This window comes from Guillardia theta (genome assembly GCF_000315625.1).
Source record: "Guillardia theta CCMP2712 unplaced genomic scaffold GUITHscaffold_239, whole genome shotgun sequence".
In the NCBI taxonomy this organism is placed as follows: domain Eukaryota; class Cryptophyceae; order Pyrenomonadales; family Geminigeraceae; genus Guillardia; species Guillardia theta.
In genome coordinates this window covers 8,993-23,107 of record NW_005434437.1, presented here as the reverse complement: position 1 = coordinate 23,107, position 14,115 = coordinate 8,993, and the positions used below count along the sequence as shown (strand labels likewise).

Below are 14,115 nucleotides of genomic sequence, written 5' to 3'. Positions count from 1 at the left end.
ACGTCGTTTAGGCGCTGGCGACGGCTGGGAGGCCGTAGAAGACAGGAGCGTCGCCGATGAGATGCCGCATCCTCACGCAGTCTCGCGCCTCCTTTACGCTCGAGAGGATGGAGACTGCCAGGCAGTCAGAGGGGATGGGCGAACAGCCGGCGAGACCTTGAGCGTCCTCGTTGGCAAAGAGAGCTTGGCGAAAGAGCTGCTCGGAGAAACGATCGATGTCCCTGAGGTTAAGATGCTCGATAAGAGGAAACAAAGTGAAGAAGGGGAAGGGGAGAGGAGGGGAAGGAGGCGAGGAGGAGGAGCTTCAGCAGCAGCAGCAGCAGCAGGGCAAGGAGGCCAAGATTGAGCAGAGGGGAAAAAGTTCGACCGATCCGAAACATCCCAGAGGTTGCCCAGCACGAAAGGAGAGCCAGCGGCGAGGTAGTGCAGGAAGTGAGCCCTGCATGCGCATCAGACACGTCGGCGCTTCTCCCCTCCTCCTCCTCTCACCTCGGCTCGAAGACTCCCTGCCTCCTCAGCCGAGCGCTGCTGCATCCCATCAGCACAGCAGCCGAGCATCGCGACATGCGGCTCAGCTCCTCCGCACGAATCATCCTAGACAGGAGATGAGCTCAGCACAGGTTGCTTCCTCCCTCACCTCTCGCCTCCCCCGTGCCCGCAGTACACCAGAACGTCTTCCTCCAGCAGCGAGCGAGCCAGCTCCCCTTCCTGCGGCATGCGTCCTGCGACTCCTCGCCAGCCCTCCTGCTCGAAGAGCCGCTCGAACGTCTCCTGCGTGCCTGGCAGGTCCCCCGACGGGTTGAGGACGTAGAAGGTACTCGACCTGCTGACGGAGGTGGGAGCGAAGCTGCGGGGAGCTGACGCCTTGAACTTCGGGCTAGACAGCTGGAGGTGGTGGAGGAGGAAGGAGAGGCAGGGGACCCTTGAGACGGATCGCTCTCTCAGACTCGTCACGTTCTCCCATGGCAGCTCATGCGTCTCCTCGTCAAGGAGCAGGACGACGTGCTGGCGTTCAAGTCAGCTGAGGGCACGAGGAGGAGACTGGCTTACCTCGTCTTTCCTCCCTCCCAGCCTCCCCTTGAGCCACTCGTCCATCTCCGTCACGACCTCACCAAGCCGCCTGTCAAGCATCAGCTAACCCCCGTTCTGCTCCTCTGCTCCTCTCCCTCTCCTCTGCACCTGTCAAGCTCGCTCCTCTCCTGCCACCAACGCTTCTTCTCTGAGGATCCGCTCACGGCCGATGCTTGCTCCAGCCCCTCCCGCGACAGCCGCATGATCTCTGCGAACTCCTGCTGCATGTCCTCGAAGCGCGAGAAGCGGCAGGGGGAGGGAGGAGCGAGGACTTGGAGGGAGGGAGGAGCAGAGCGTTCGATGACTCCCAGAGCCAGTGAGACTCTTCCTCCCTCCTCCACCGTGTGGAGGACGAGAACGGCCCAACCTTGAGGCAGCAGCTGCTGCAGCTCCGTCATGCTCTCCTTCGCCTTCTCCTGCAGACGCTTCACGTTGCCCGAACTTGTGGGCTCGTCGACGTGTCGGCTTGAGCAAGCAGCGAGATCAAGAGCTCGCATACTGCTCGTCACCTCCCTCACTTCGTCTCCCCCCAACCGACAAGACTCAAGCATGAGCCTCGACGCGATGCCCATGCTGCCCAGCTGGAAGAAGAGGGCGCTGCTGCAGTCCTCCAGCCTCCTCGCGATCGCCCTCCCGCACCTTCGTTGCATGAGCTGAGGGCCGTCAGGATGGCATTCCATCCAGCACTTCATGAGCAGCTCCAGGGACTCGCTGCCTCCTCCCTCCTCCTCCTCGTAGCTCAAGAAGCGCTCCACCAGCTCAGCCTTCTTCCCGCTAGTCGGGAGATTTCGAGACCCCAGCAGCTCCCGCAGCTGAGTCACCTTGAGCGAGTTCAACTGCTCCCTCCGCCCTTCTCGCTCCTCTCCCTCCCCTGAGCCTCTTCCTCCTGCACCAGAGTAGCACAGACCCAGCTCGAGCAGTACTTCCGCTCGTTCCCTCCTGCAGGTGCAGAGTCTGAGCGCTTCCTCAAGCGTTCGCCTGGCAGTGGCGTCATCATGCCGCATCCTGGACAAGGTTCCCTCCAGCGTCATCAGCTTGACCTCCCACGCCTCATCTCCGCTCCTCCGCTCCTCCTCCTCTCCTTCGCTTGTCGCTCCCCGCACTCTGGGCTTGATGCTCTTGGTCGTTCGCTTCCCCGCCGCTCGCGTCGCTTCACGTCCTCGAAGGGCATCGACGAGGGCGTCAACCCTCAAGCTCACGTCCCCCCCCAAACAAGACTTGAAGCTGCTTCTGCTTCCTTGCAGACGATCAATAGCGACTCGAGTGCTTGCCAGCGTTTCCTGCAGCCTCGCGGCGTCTCCTCGCGACCGGCAGACATGCGCCATGGCCAGCAGCAGCTCAACTTGCTCACCCTGCAGCTCCCCGACCTCAGCTGGAGATGTCAACCTGCTCGCGTCCACCATCGCCATTGACTCAGCAAGGAGTTTGTCTGCCTCCTCTCGCTCCCCCTGCGACTCCAGCAGCTCTACCTGCGAGGCCGCAAACTTCACCTGCCATGCCGCAGACCTGCAGCTTCTCGCCAGCTCCATCCCCAGCTCGAGGTAGTAACGGGATTCTCGCACTGCCCCTCCCTCCAGCTGCGTCTCGCCCACCTGCCGCAGACTCGCCGCTGCTCGCGCGAGGAGGCGAAACCTGCTCAGACTGAAAAGTCGCGAGGAAACGCCAAGCTGCCTCGACGAGTCAGCTCTTCTCCTCACAGCTCCTCCCTCACCTTCTCCAACACGCTGGTCGTTCGATCCGACGCCTCCTCCGTCGCTCGTTCTGACGGCAGGAGGAGCTTGAGGCTGCCCATGAGCGCGTGGAGCCCCTTAAGCCCCTGCCGCTGAGCTTCTCCTCCTCGACAGTTTCGCCTCCACCTGCTCGAGGAAAGAGCGCGTGCGAGGGCCTCGACCTCCTCCTGGTTGCGATCGTTCAGCTCCACGGCAAGAGGATCGGCCGAGCAGTCCTGCCCTCCCTCCTCCTCCTCCTCAGCAGCAGTAGCTTCTACTTGTACAAGCTCCAAAAGCCTCCTCGCTGCTGGTCGCAAGCTGCTCGAGCTGGAGTCTTGAAGGAGAGAGCGTGCCAAGAGCTTGTCGCCCCTCAGGCAGCTCTCAGCGGCAAGCTTGACCAGCAGCTCTCCTTCCTTCTCCTCCTGACGGCAGCCTAGTCTCCTCCTCACCGCTACGAACCTCGCCAGCAGCGAGTAGACTTGACGCCCAAGCGCCTCGTAGCCGCGGAAGGTCAGAACGTCTCCCAGCAGCGCGATGGACTCGCAGACACTGGAGAAGGAAACACGCAAGGAGGAGCCGCTGACAGCAGGAAGAAATTCCCCCTCCCCCTCCCCCTCCCCCTCCCCCTCCCCCTCTCCCTCCAGCTGCGACAGGCTCTCAAGCAGCGCCTCCCACAACCTCACAGCCGCCCCCGCGAAGCTCAGCGAGTCCTCCTCCCTCACTGCTGCCCTCCAGCAGAGGCTCCCTGCCACGTGGCAAACGATGGACCGAACCTCAGCTGAGTGCGGAGCTGAGGAGAGCAGGAGGCGCAGGTGGCTGTCCAGCTGGGATAATCCCTCCTCCAGGAGCTCCTCCTCCTTCTTCGCGAGTTCTCTCTCGTCCGTCTCCCCAGCCGGCCAGGAAGCATGCAGGATCTTGACCTTCTCCAGAAGGATGACTCCACGGCCCCCCGCCTTGTCTCCTCCTTGCAGGGTCTGCAGGTCGAGCAGCTCCTCGCACAACATCAGCATGTGCGAGGACGGAGGATGGCGGGAGGAAGCAGCAACTGTGAGCTCGAGCTCGAGCAGCTCCTGCTGCATGTTGGGATCCAGCAAGCATCTCCACCCCGACACGTTGAGCATGCTGCATCCCCCCACCTGCTCACTGCCGCACGAGAGTCGCAGAAGCAGCTGCTCTTCCACGCATGCCTTCGCGCCTGCTCGGTCACCCCCCAGGCTGAACAGCACCATGGCTCTGGCGAAGCTGGCCATGGCCGAGGAGGCGTCTCCCGTCCGCTGCAGGCAGAAGGCGAGCATGCGCTGCCTCTTGGCCGTCAGAAGAGCCTCGGAGGAGGATAGACGACTGGGACAGGAGACTAGCGAGCAGCAGCAGTGCTGAAGAGGTGAGAGGGCAGCGGTGAAGCATCCCTGATTGTATGAGGCGACGGCAGCGTTGTAGAGAACGACGCTAGAAGACAGAGCAAGCGACTGCACCGCGAGGTCAGACAAGGAAGAAGCAGCTAAGAGGCACCTGAGCTGCGGGAAGCTTGAGGAGGATGGACTTGACACGCTCCGAGAGCGCCTGGGAGAACCTCGAGGAATCGACTTGCAGGACGAAGATGAGAGCATCGACAAGCCGTGGGAGCAGCGATGCATCTGAAGCGAGCAGATGAGGTCAGAGGTTCGAGAGAGAGGGCAAGGATCAGGCACCTGAGCCTTGCTGGCCTAGGCCAGTCGCTGCTGCATCAGCGAAGGACAGAAAGAGAGACTGCAGGGAAGCCTCGAGCGTCGACGCTTCGTCGCCCTCCCGCATAGCCTTCCTCTTACTGATCACGAGCGCACAGCACAAGGAGCGAAAGCTGTCCATCCCCCTCACATACTTGTCCAGTATCGACCCATACTCGTGACAAACTTCCGCCCAGTTGACCTTGTCCAGCTCTTTCTGCAGAGAAGCGATGAGTGATCTGAGGTCTCCGAAGCCCTGCGAGGTGGACGCGTAGACGAGCATCTGCTTCATCAAGGCAAAGAGGCGGACAAGCGTATCCCACACTCTCTCCCGCTCCTCGCGCTTGTCTTGCAACCTCCCAACGAGCTGCTCCAGAGCCGGCAGGACGTCACAACCCTCCAGGCTCTCGAGAGCTGCGCGAGGAGAATCGATATCGCATGCCCGGGCGACAGCTGCTTGGAAGGCAAGAAACCAGTCCATAACGGCAAGGAAGGAGGAATCGTGCTCCCCGAGGTCGTGGGCCAAGGAACAGGAGGAGCAGTGCAGGAGTTGTGCATGCGAAGCCAAGAGCCGAGAGGGCACCTTTTGCTCGTAGAACTTTGAGATCTTAACGACCTGCTTCACTACCTCGAGCAGCGAAACTTTCTGTGACAAGATCAGGTAGCACAGCGCCAACCTCCGCAGCTCCAGCGACAGTAAGTGGCACGATGATCGGGCCTTGTTAGAGTCCGACGCCCCTCCCCCCGCTTGAGGCTCGTCAGCCAACGACGCCGCCTTGTTCAAGATACGGTGAAAGGAGACAGCAAGCTTCGTGGCGTATGCCGCATCAACTTCAAACAGTCTCTGCAAGACCAACATGCAGCCATCACCGCAACTGAGAACGACATCCTGAAGAGCGTCTTCCCGCTTCTCGCCAGCTGAACCGTGGTTGAGCCTCACCGCCCCGAAGTTGAGAAAGCTGCCAACAAGGATCGCAAGATCATCCTTGAGGGGTTTCTTCTCTCCTGCAGCACTTCTCTGCAGACGTCGGATGACTTCTCGTACATCAGACCCTGCACCTTCACTCGTGAGTTACAACTTGGCAATTTGGTACGACAGACCTGACTGTGAAGGCCTGTTTTCCTTTTCCACTTTCAACTTCTTGGATTTCCATGTCTCGATCCGAAGGAGAAGATCCTTCGAAAGCCTTTCTGCCTGCTTGTACACGTGTCTATCGAGACACTTTTGAATCACATTGTGATAGAGTTTCTCTATTTCCCCCTGCTTCCACGAAAGCCCACTCTCCATACATCGAAGTTGGTTCAAGGCTTCATCTGCCCCTTTTAGAAGCTGTTCAGCCTCTGCTTGACTGCATTCAGACACAGAAACCTGAGAACAAAGTTATTCTCGCATCATTCAACCTGGCTCTTCACCTTCTTGAGATTTATGCTGATCGCATCTATCAATTGTTTTGCATTGCTGCTACCCGCTTCACCTTTCACCCGTGACTCTCCCACCGTGGATATGCGAGTCATTTGCTCTTATATCTTTGAAAGGTAGCAACAACAAATGTTGAAGAAAGAGCGCGAACGGGAAAAGAAGATAGCAACGTCCAGTGGCGAGGAAATAGCAGAGAGGATGGTGAAAAGAATGTCGACCAAGGAGAGAAGAGGGGGCACAGAAAAAAAAGTGATAGCTAAGAGAAGAGGATCAAGGAGGAAGAGTTGAGAAAGAAGAAGGAAGGGGAGGAGGAGAAGCGACGAGGACGAGCAAGATCCGCGTCTATCAGTCGGCGTGCATAATTTTTGAACTACTAGACCACATCCCCACTATGACCCACCCACCTCTGGGATCCACATCCCCACTATGACCCCAACCATGACATCTGATTCTCGAAAGCACTTCGTTTCAGTCTTGCCCTGGTGTCTTTAATGAGGGGGTGGGGTCATCAGATAACCCATATCTAATCAAGAAAAATGCTATCAAAATGTGGGGTGATGTCAGTGATATGAGGGGTCTGAAAAGTGGGGTGGGGCTGAAAGAGTCGGTAGAAGGCCAGACGTAGACGAGTGTGGAGGTTCGGTGGTAGGGGTACTCAAGATTGAAACCACAAGCTAAAAGGAGGGGTTGAAATAGGTAAAACAAGGGGGTGGCTAGTTTTTGGAGGGGGTGGGGTACTAAATGATTGGGTGAATGGGGTGTATAGAGGGAAGGCAGTAGTAAACAGAGGGTAGGGTGTGGAATTGCAAAACAGGGGCTGATGAAAACTTTCGTGGGTGGGGGGTACAAACTTGATGTCTGGGGGGTCATATGGCAAAGCAAATAGATAGTAAACATGGGGTAGGGGTATAACATGTACCGGGTGGGTATTTTGTTCATGGGGTAGGGTCAGGAGGAGGGGTGTAGGGGTACGGTTGATCTTAAAATAGTTTTATGTAGCGTTGAATTGACTGCCTTACAAATGCTGGAATGCAAATATTTCGAAATTATTCGGTTTAATTTGAAATGTTTCATTACTGTGTTTTAATCGATTTTCAATGAAATATTTTAGTACCGAGAAGACGGGAGGAATCATGCTGCGGGAGGCGGGAGCGGGTTGGGGGGAGGAGGGAGGGGAGGGGGGGAGGGGGGAAAGAAGATGTGGAAGAGAGGGGGAGGGAAGGATTTCAGGTAGAGATGAAGATCCATGAAGTACTTCCCGGAGATCAAGAGGAGGAGATGAGGGTTGGGGAGGTGAATCTGGACAGTCGTAGGGGGTCGTATGTTGTTTGCCTTGTATCATTGGAGGACAAAGTTTCGAATATGCTCAGGCAAAGACTGAAATTGAAAAAGAAAAATGATGTTTGGATGTTGAAATCGCCTCAAACACTAAGGATGTCAAGGAGTATCCCCCCGTTTTCTCCTTTTCTTCATAACTAGACGAACCATTTCCTTTGCTGTTGAACTCATGACAATTCTTCCTTCATGTGTGTGATACTTGCCCTTTCATGCCTGTGATGCTTGTTCTACGTCTTGGTTTCGATGTTTCCATCCTTCTCCTTTTCTCTTGTTTCTCTTGACCATGCTCAAATCTCCACTGCGTTGGTGGTCGAATGTCGTCTATTCCCTATCCTCATCGCATGAATGAAAATACGTCTTCCGTCATCCTGATCAACATGTGCAGGTGTAGATAGATTCTAACGTCCGTATGCTCTTCGTTCTCCATTCTTGTTAACCGCTCAAGCGAGAATGGCGACGGATCGGCCGTCGAATCTGCCGATGGAGGGAGAAGTTTTGAGGGAGGAAGATCTTCTAGACCCGACCGAGAAGCTTTGGGGTGATTCCTGCTCCTCACCATCATGTCTTCCGCTTCTTCACGCACCTAGTGCCGTGTCATGGTCTTTCTGACTTGACTCCGCAGTCGGGCAAGGTGATCCGAAGAGTATGACACCTGATGGTGCGGTCGTCAAAACGGTACAACTGAAGCTATGCTTTTTCAGTGTGTGAAGGATATCCCTCTCGCAGATTATTACTCCCGGAACTGGGTGGGAAAAACCGTTTCCGCCATGTGAAGTTGCAGTCAGAATACAGGGAAAGGTTTCTGGTGAAATTTTGTTCGAGGAGCAGTGCCGTCGGTACATGCTCGGAGAAGAACAACTATGTCGAGGAATGGAGATTGCGATCAGAGACATGCGCAAGGGAGAAGTAGCAAAAGTTTCAGTGAAGGGCCATTACCTGCGGGGTCAGGCAGAATTGTTGGGGACAAGTGTGGAGGAGGAGCCTGGCGTTGAGTTTGAAGTGGAGCTATTAAGCTGGATAGTGATTAACGATGTGTTCAAGGAAGGAGGAATCATGATTAAGCCCATCCAAACTAGTCTGCCCACAGACAAGCCTACAGATTTGGACATGGTCTACCTGCGATACAGAGGACGCGAAGCGAAGTCTGACAGCTTCTTTGAATCCGAAGGGTTCGGGGAAGGAGAGGGCCCTGTGCGTGTGCAGGTGAAGCGGATCAGACCCAGAGGGCTGCAGGTGGCAGTGAGGGAGATGTGGAAGGGCTGCACGTTCTGGGTGACTTTGAGCCATGAGTATGCCTTCGGCCCACACGGGGACTCCAAGCGCAAAGTGAAAGGGGAGGCCAAAGTGGAGTACGAGGTTGAGATAGTGGATGTGCGTCCTATTGTGGATCTGACTAACGACGAGGGCGTCCTCGTTGAGTACCTGTCAAAACCTGGCCTCGAGGTTCGCAAACCGACCGAAGGTTGCGTCTGCTCGGCAACGTACTCAACAGCAGTAGAAGGTGATGGGCCACGAGCAGCAAGGGAGTTCGAGTCTTTCACCAGCCGTGAGATTGAGATCGGAAAGTTCGACCTCGACATCACTGATGGCCTCGAGCGCGCACTGCAGCACATGGTGAAGGGACAAAGTGCACTGGTGCATGTCACTCCAGCATACGCATATGGAGAGGAAGGTCGAGGTGGTGATGTGCCCCCCAACAAGGCGATCGAGTACCGTGTTCACCTGCTGGATTGGAAGGAGGCAGAAACGAAAAGTATGACAGCTGAAGAGAAAGTTATGTTTGCAAACAAAATCAAGGATGCAGGAAATTCTTTTTTTAATATCGGGAAGTTCCAGCGGTCGTACCAGAGATATTCAGCTGCATATCAGGTGCCTTTGGTTGTTGAATGTTCCAACCTCATCTTTCTCAGATCTTGGAAGTGCCGGACAGCTCGGAGAGCCCTGAGACCCGTCAAGAGGGAGAGGCAATCAAGATTTCTTGCCTGCTTAACATGGCTGCCTGCGAGATAAAGCGCAACAATTGGAAGGAAGCGATCGCCAAGTGCAATGCCGTACTCAAGGTCAAGAGCTCACATCCTAAGGCGCTCTTCCGTCGGGTACGTCTTTCACTCTCCTTGTATCTCTTCTTAGTCTTGGACTTGGCGTCACTCAGCTCATTCATCTGATCACGTTGCAGGCAAGCGCTTACATCGAGGTCGAGCGCTTTGTTGAAGCAGAGCAGGTAAAAGAGGGCTTTGACGTTTCTCTTAGTTTAGCCGCTGAACAAACGTACAGGATCTTGAGGCCCTGAAGAGCATGGGGAACGAAGACAAGGCAGTGCAGGTGTGGAGAGGAAGAGGTGAAAGGAAAGCTCTGAGTGGGAACAGGCCTTGTCAAAGAAGCTCAAGAGCTTGATGCGTGAACACGACAAGGTATCCCAGACCTCCTCTCTTGCTGTCGCTAAACATGTTGGTCTCCTCTCTTGCTGTCGCTAAATATGTTGGTGGCAGGGCTGCGTGTTCAAAGACATCTTCCATTGATGGAATGTTAGAGGCACCACATGGCGCAGAATCAAAGTTCTTTGAAACTTTACCAGGTTAAATCGAATCAAACCCTCCTCTCACGTGTCGCCGTCCAATCGAAAGCGAAGACCTGCACGATGCTGGTCAGCTTAAGTTTGATGTGATTCACATCCAAATGCGAGGGAGGTTGGGATGCGTGCACAAACAAGCGAAAGGAGTGGGTGGTGGCATGACAACCTGGGCCAAGTGAAGTACTCAGGTACCAGTCGCCGGGTCGCAGAGCTGCTTGGAGCATCCTACAACACAAAGTGGGAAGAGGAGAAGAGAGGCAGAAGCAGACCCTGCGCCTGCTTGGGTAAATTGATGAATGCTTTGAAAAGCTTGCTGCGCCTCCGCTGCAACTTTGTCATGTCATATATTCGCCTTCACATGCTACCGTTGTCGCCGTCGGCTCCCACAGTGTCTTTGCAAGCGACCCACACGCTGCAATCACGTGTTATCTTCGTGCATGTTGCAATACAAACCAACCAACCGGCTTTTGATATCAAGCTTATGAGTTTTTTCATCGTCCTCGTCCTCGTCCTCGTCTGTGCTAGATGCAGTTTGCTTGTAAGCTGTCTGTCCCCTCCGTTCCCAGCCCTCAAAGATCTTGACCCTCTTGCCATTGACAAACGAGGGAGGTCTGTATGAGGGTTCACGCAAACATTAATCCGATCACCGGGCATGGCCGGTACCTGGTGCTGGCCGGAGGAGAGACTTTGGTCTCGTAGAGCTTTGCCTTGAAAGGTATGAGAGTTGCCGATGGCACAAAGAGAAGCTTACGTGCGGGCGAATGACGTACTTGATTCGAACCTCTTCTTCCTCCTTCTCCTTCACCTGCAGTCGCCACCTCACATTCCCCCTGGTCTGATGGCTCTGAGATGTCTACCTTGGACTGTATGTGGCTGTTTGTCTCGATGATGTCAGAGAGTTCTTGCCGCAGCTGCCAACAGCCTCAGCGGATGGAGGAGGCGGCGGAAACCACCTCCATCCAATCGAGTTTCTCCTTGGTCATCGAAGCGAGGTTCAATCCTTGCAGAACTTCAAATCCTGTCCTGCACAATTTCTCACCAACGATGATATGAGAAGCAGGAAGTTTCACTTATAGTGCTCTAACTCTTTCGACATCTCCTCATCCATCTATTTTCAGTCAATGCAATAACAGACACACAACGCCTGTTTGACCCGTGGTTTCTCCAGCTTGTCAGCGAGACCTAAAAATTCTTGTGATTGATCGCCTTTTCTTGCTCTCAGTTACCCGCAGCAAAAGACGGCTCTCTCGCGAGAAGAGACAGGAAGAGCCGGCTATCGATCTCTTCGTCATCCTTCACATCTCCTAACCATGTGGACTGAAGCCATGATTGATAAGAAAAGATCCCTGGTTGTTGTTGGAACAAGTTCCTTACCAGAATATGAGATTCCAGCCCCAGTGTGGCCATTTCTGATTCAAGACGTTTACGTGGAACCTGAAATCATGACAGTAAGACATGATAGGCAACAGATGCGTACAAGACTTTGCTGCTGTCAAATTTCAGCGAGACATTACTGAACCATGCCTTGAGAGTTTTCAACTAGCACCACCATCAGCTGCACGAGTTTGGTAAAGAACGACACCACCCGATCTCCGAACAATCCGAAAGTAGCAAGAATTCTTTCAGAATCACTCTTCTCAAGTCTTAAAAGTTTGAATCATTGATAGCAGATCTCTTTCAAATCCTTACGTCTCGAATGCAAAAAGTCGGTCTGGACCTCCAACAGTCAAGTTGCTGTCGCGTGGAGTGTTCTTGGAGCTTCAACACAAGCTTTAGCCCTGGCTGACCCAACATATCACCTCACGTGTCTGGCTGCTCTGATGGACCTCGAGCCCTGGAAGCTCGAGAATGCCAACTCCTGTCCTCACACGTTCAACGAGCAAGAAAGGAAAGCTCCGTGAAGCACCAGACTCGATTCTCTTCCAAATCCTGGAGTGAGAACACGTGTGGCTTGCGGATAGAATCTCTCGTTGATTTCACATCTTTCTCCGTTTTCGCTGGCCTTGCCGATGGGTCGTCGGATGAGACTGGAAACCGGATGATCACCTTCCTAAAGCAGCTGTCATGCTACCTTGATCTGTCACGTAAAGTTGACAATACAGAATACTCTCTAATCCCCCTTTCCCTTCAAAAACAAATCAACCGATTTTATCCGAAAGAAATCTATCAACCTGTCAAAATAGTTCCAGACAAATCTTTGAAATTCAAACTGTGCTCTTCCATTGTGTGAACTCCTTCGGAAATTACTCATGGAAGATATAAGTCGTTGCAATCAAAAACAAATTACCTCGATGCATGATCCTGTCCAATACATTTTCTTGCAAGATCGCTTCACCCACCAACTTTTCTTCAAGTGACTTGCTTTCATGAAAAAGCTGGAATTTGATTGATGTCCCTGAGAGATTCATTGAACAAGTCTGGAAACGTTCAGTTTTGAGGTAATTTGACCTTTGACATGCTCCAAGATGAAAACTTCATTCCAGGTAGGAGACGAATTCATAATCTTACAAATCATTCAAAAGAGAATGGCGCATGACGACCTCACCGAGGTTTTTGTACGCAAGTTTTGCTCATTGTAGGAGATTCGGATGTATGGATCATGCCCGAGCTGCTGCGAACTTTGAGACGATCGAAAAAAGTAAATTTCCTTTCATGAGAACTTGATTAACCAACACACTCAGATGTAGACCAAAAATGCAACCTGTGATTCGCAGGGAAGAAAGTCTGCTCCTTGAACAAGCAGCCGCAGTACAGGGATTGGTTCTTCTTTTGGAACCAACGCAGGGCCCTGCCTTCCTGCCTTCAGTGGCCAGTCGTACTCCTGCGCCGCTTCTAAGAAGTCCTCGAACTCAATCTCCTCTTTCTCCCCCCATCGTGACAGCCATAGCTCGTCCTGCTCCTCCTCCCCCATGTCGCACTGGAAGCTCAGCCATCTGCGTGGTCAGGCAGCGTCAGGCCATCTCACAGCGCAAAGCTCCTGCTGCTCACTCATTCCTTACCGCTTAAGCTCATCTTCCGTGAGCGTGCCGTCGCCATTCTTGTCCAGAGCGTTGAAGGTATTCCGAGCTAGTTCCTTGAACGCTTCGTCAACTTTCTCCCTCTCTCCTCCTGATTCTGCCATTGGTGCTGGTGCTGGTGCTGATGTCGTAGGTACCAACGCAGGGCCCTGCCTTCCTGCCTTCAGTGGCCAGTCGTACTCCTGCGCTGCTTCTAAGAAGTCCTCGAACTCAATCTCCTCTTTCTCCCCCCATCGTGACAGCCATAGCTCGTCCTGCTCCTCCTCCCCCATGTCGCACTGGAAGCTCAGCCATCTGCGTGGTCAGGCAGCGTCAGGCCATCTCACAGCGCAAAGCTCCTGCTGCTCACTCATTCCTTACCGCTTAAGCTCATCTTCCGTGAGCGTGCCGTCGCCATTCTTGTCCAGAGCGTTGAAGGTATTCCGAGCTAGTTCCTTGAACGCTTCGTCAACTTTCTCCCTCTCTCCTCCTGATTCTGCCATTGGTGCTGGTGCTGGTGCTGATGTCGTAGGTACCAACGCAGGGCCCTGCCTTCCTGCCTTCAGTGGCCAGTCGTACTCCTGCGCCGCTTCTAAGAAGTCCTCGAACTCAATCTCCTCTTTCTCCCCCCATCGTGACAGCCATAGCTCGTCCTGCTCCTCCTCCCCCATGTCGCACTGGAAGCTCAGCCATCTGCGTGGTCAGGCAGCGTCAGGCCATCTCACAGCGCAAAGCTCCTGCTGCTCACTCATTCCTTACCGCTTAAGCTCATCTTCCGTGAGCGTGCCGTCGCCATTCTTGTCCAGAGAGGTGAAAACCTGTCGTGCGAGGTCTCGCATGGTTTCGGTGACCGACATGTAAGCTGGCGAGGAGCAACACGTCGTAGGATCCTTACGGCTGGGGGACAGACTTTGATTGACTGGACTCAAACGCGAGCAAGGATGCACTGAATCAATTGCGCCATTCCATACTCAAACGTGTGCCAATTGTCAGAGAAGATTCAGAGACAGCGTGCATGAAGAACTTTCTTCGCCTGCTGCTGCTTCTGCATCTTCCGATACCACCACCAGCTGTCCAAAGGCGCCGCTGTTTGCAACGACTATCATGCCATAGCGCGTCAGTTTGCAACGACCTTACTGCAAAGTTAAGGGGGGGGGGGGGGGGTACGTCTACAAACTCTTTTATATCCTCATGAAATCAAAGTAGATTTTCTCGGAATCCTATCTGAAAATTTCATTTCTCACCATAGATTTGATTATTCCAATAATGCACCCGTGAAGATGAAGAGGCCGCCTATAGTACCGTA

The 14,115-nt window shown here is 54.0% G+C and overlaps 4 protein-coding genes across 4 annotated transcripts; 1 reads left to right on the top strand and 3 right to left on the bottom strand.

Annotated features, from left to right (window-relative positions):
- Window positions 1-7: 7 nt before the first annotated feature.
- GUITHDRAFT_148744 (hypothetical protein) lies at window positions 8-5,998 on the bottom strand (the record flags this gene model as incomplete). Its single annotated transcript, XM_005819189.1, has 13 exons — window positions 8-114; window positions 157-302; window positions 368-439; window positions 490-594; window positions 638-1,005; window positions 1,051-1,120; window positions 1,180-2,540; window positions 2,562-2,738; window positions 2,783-4,246; window positions 4,290-4,414; window positions 4,469-5,536; window positions 5,585-5,852; window positions 5,897-5,998. 13 exons carry the CDS (start codon window positions 5,996-5,998, stop codon window positions 8-10), a joined length of 5,433 nt encoding a protein of 1,810 aa, XP_005819246.1.
- Window positions 5,999-7,691: 1,693 nt separating this feature from the next.
- GUITHDRAFT_121558 (hypothetical protein) lies at window positions 7,692-9,760 on the top strand (the record flags this gene model as incomplete). Its single annotated transcript, XM_005819188.1, has 8 exons — window positions 7,692-7,779; window positions 7,864-7,916; window positions 7,968-9,110; window positions 9,152-9,337; window positions 9,418-9,462; window positions 9,516-9,563; window positions 9,608-9,652; window positions 9,731-9,760. 8 exons carry the CDS (start codon window positions 7,692-7,694, stop codon window positions 9,758-9,760), a joined length of 1,638 nt encoding a protein of 545 aa, XP_005819245.1.
- Window positions 9,761-9,792: 32 nt separating this feature from the next.
- On the bottom strand, window positions 9,793-11,216 carry GUITHDRAFT_156381 (hypothetical protein). The gene is given in 14 exon segments (XM_005819187.1): window positions 9,793-9,872; window positions 9,980-10,038; window positions 10,083-10,137; window positions 10,179-10,225; window positions 10,275-10,424; window positions 10,477-10,520; window positions 10,565-10,618; window positions 10,671-10,724; window positions 10,767-10,838; window positions 10,884-10,921; window positions 10,967-10,995; window positions 11,040-11,130; window positions 11,175-11,178; window positions 11,189-11,216. 9 exon segments carry the CDS (start codon window positions 10,794-10,796, stop codon window positions 9,841-9,843), a joined length of 525 nt encoding a protein of 174 aa, XP_005819244.1. The 5' UTR covers window positions 10,797-10,838; window positions 10,884-10,921; window positions 10,967-10,995; window positions 11,040-11,130; window positions 11,175-11,178; window positions 11,189-11,216; the 3' UTR covers window positions 9,793-9,840.
- Window positions 11,217-11,612: 396 nt separating this feature from the next.
- Window positions 11,613-13,902, bottom strand: GUITHDRAFT_166743 (hypothetical protein; the record flags this gene model as incomplete). Its single annotated transcript, XM_005819186.1, has 9 exons — window positions 13,569-13,902; window positions 13,191-13,502; window positions 12,813-13,124; window positions 12,515-12,746; window positions 12,359-12,424; window positions 12,262-12,316; window positions 12,101-12,208; window positions 11,885-11,938; window positions 11,613-11,671 (listed from the first exon to the last, which is right to left on the bottom strand). Coding segments are annotated over exons 1-9 (1,296 nt in total), but the record flags the coding sequence as incomplete, so codon positions are not given.
- Between the last annotated feature and the right edge of the window lie 213 nt (window positions 13,903-14,115).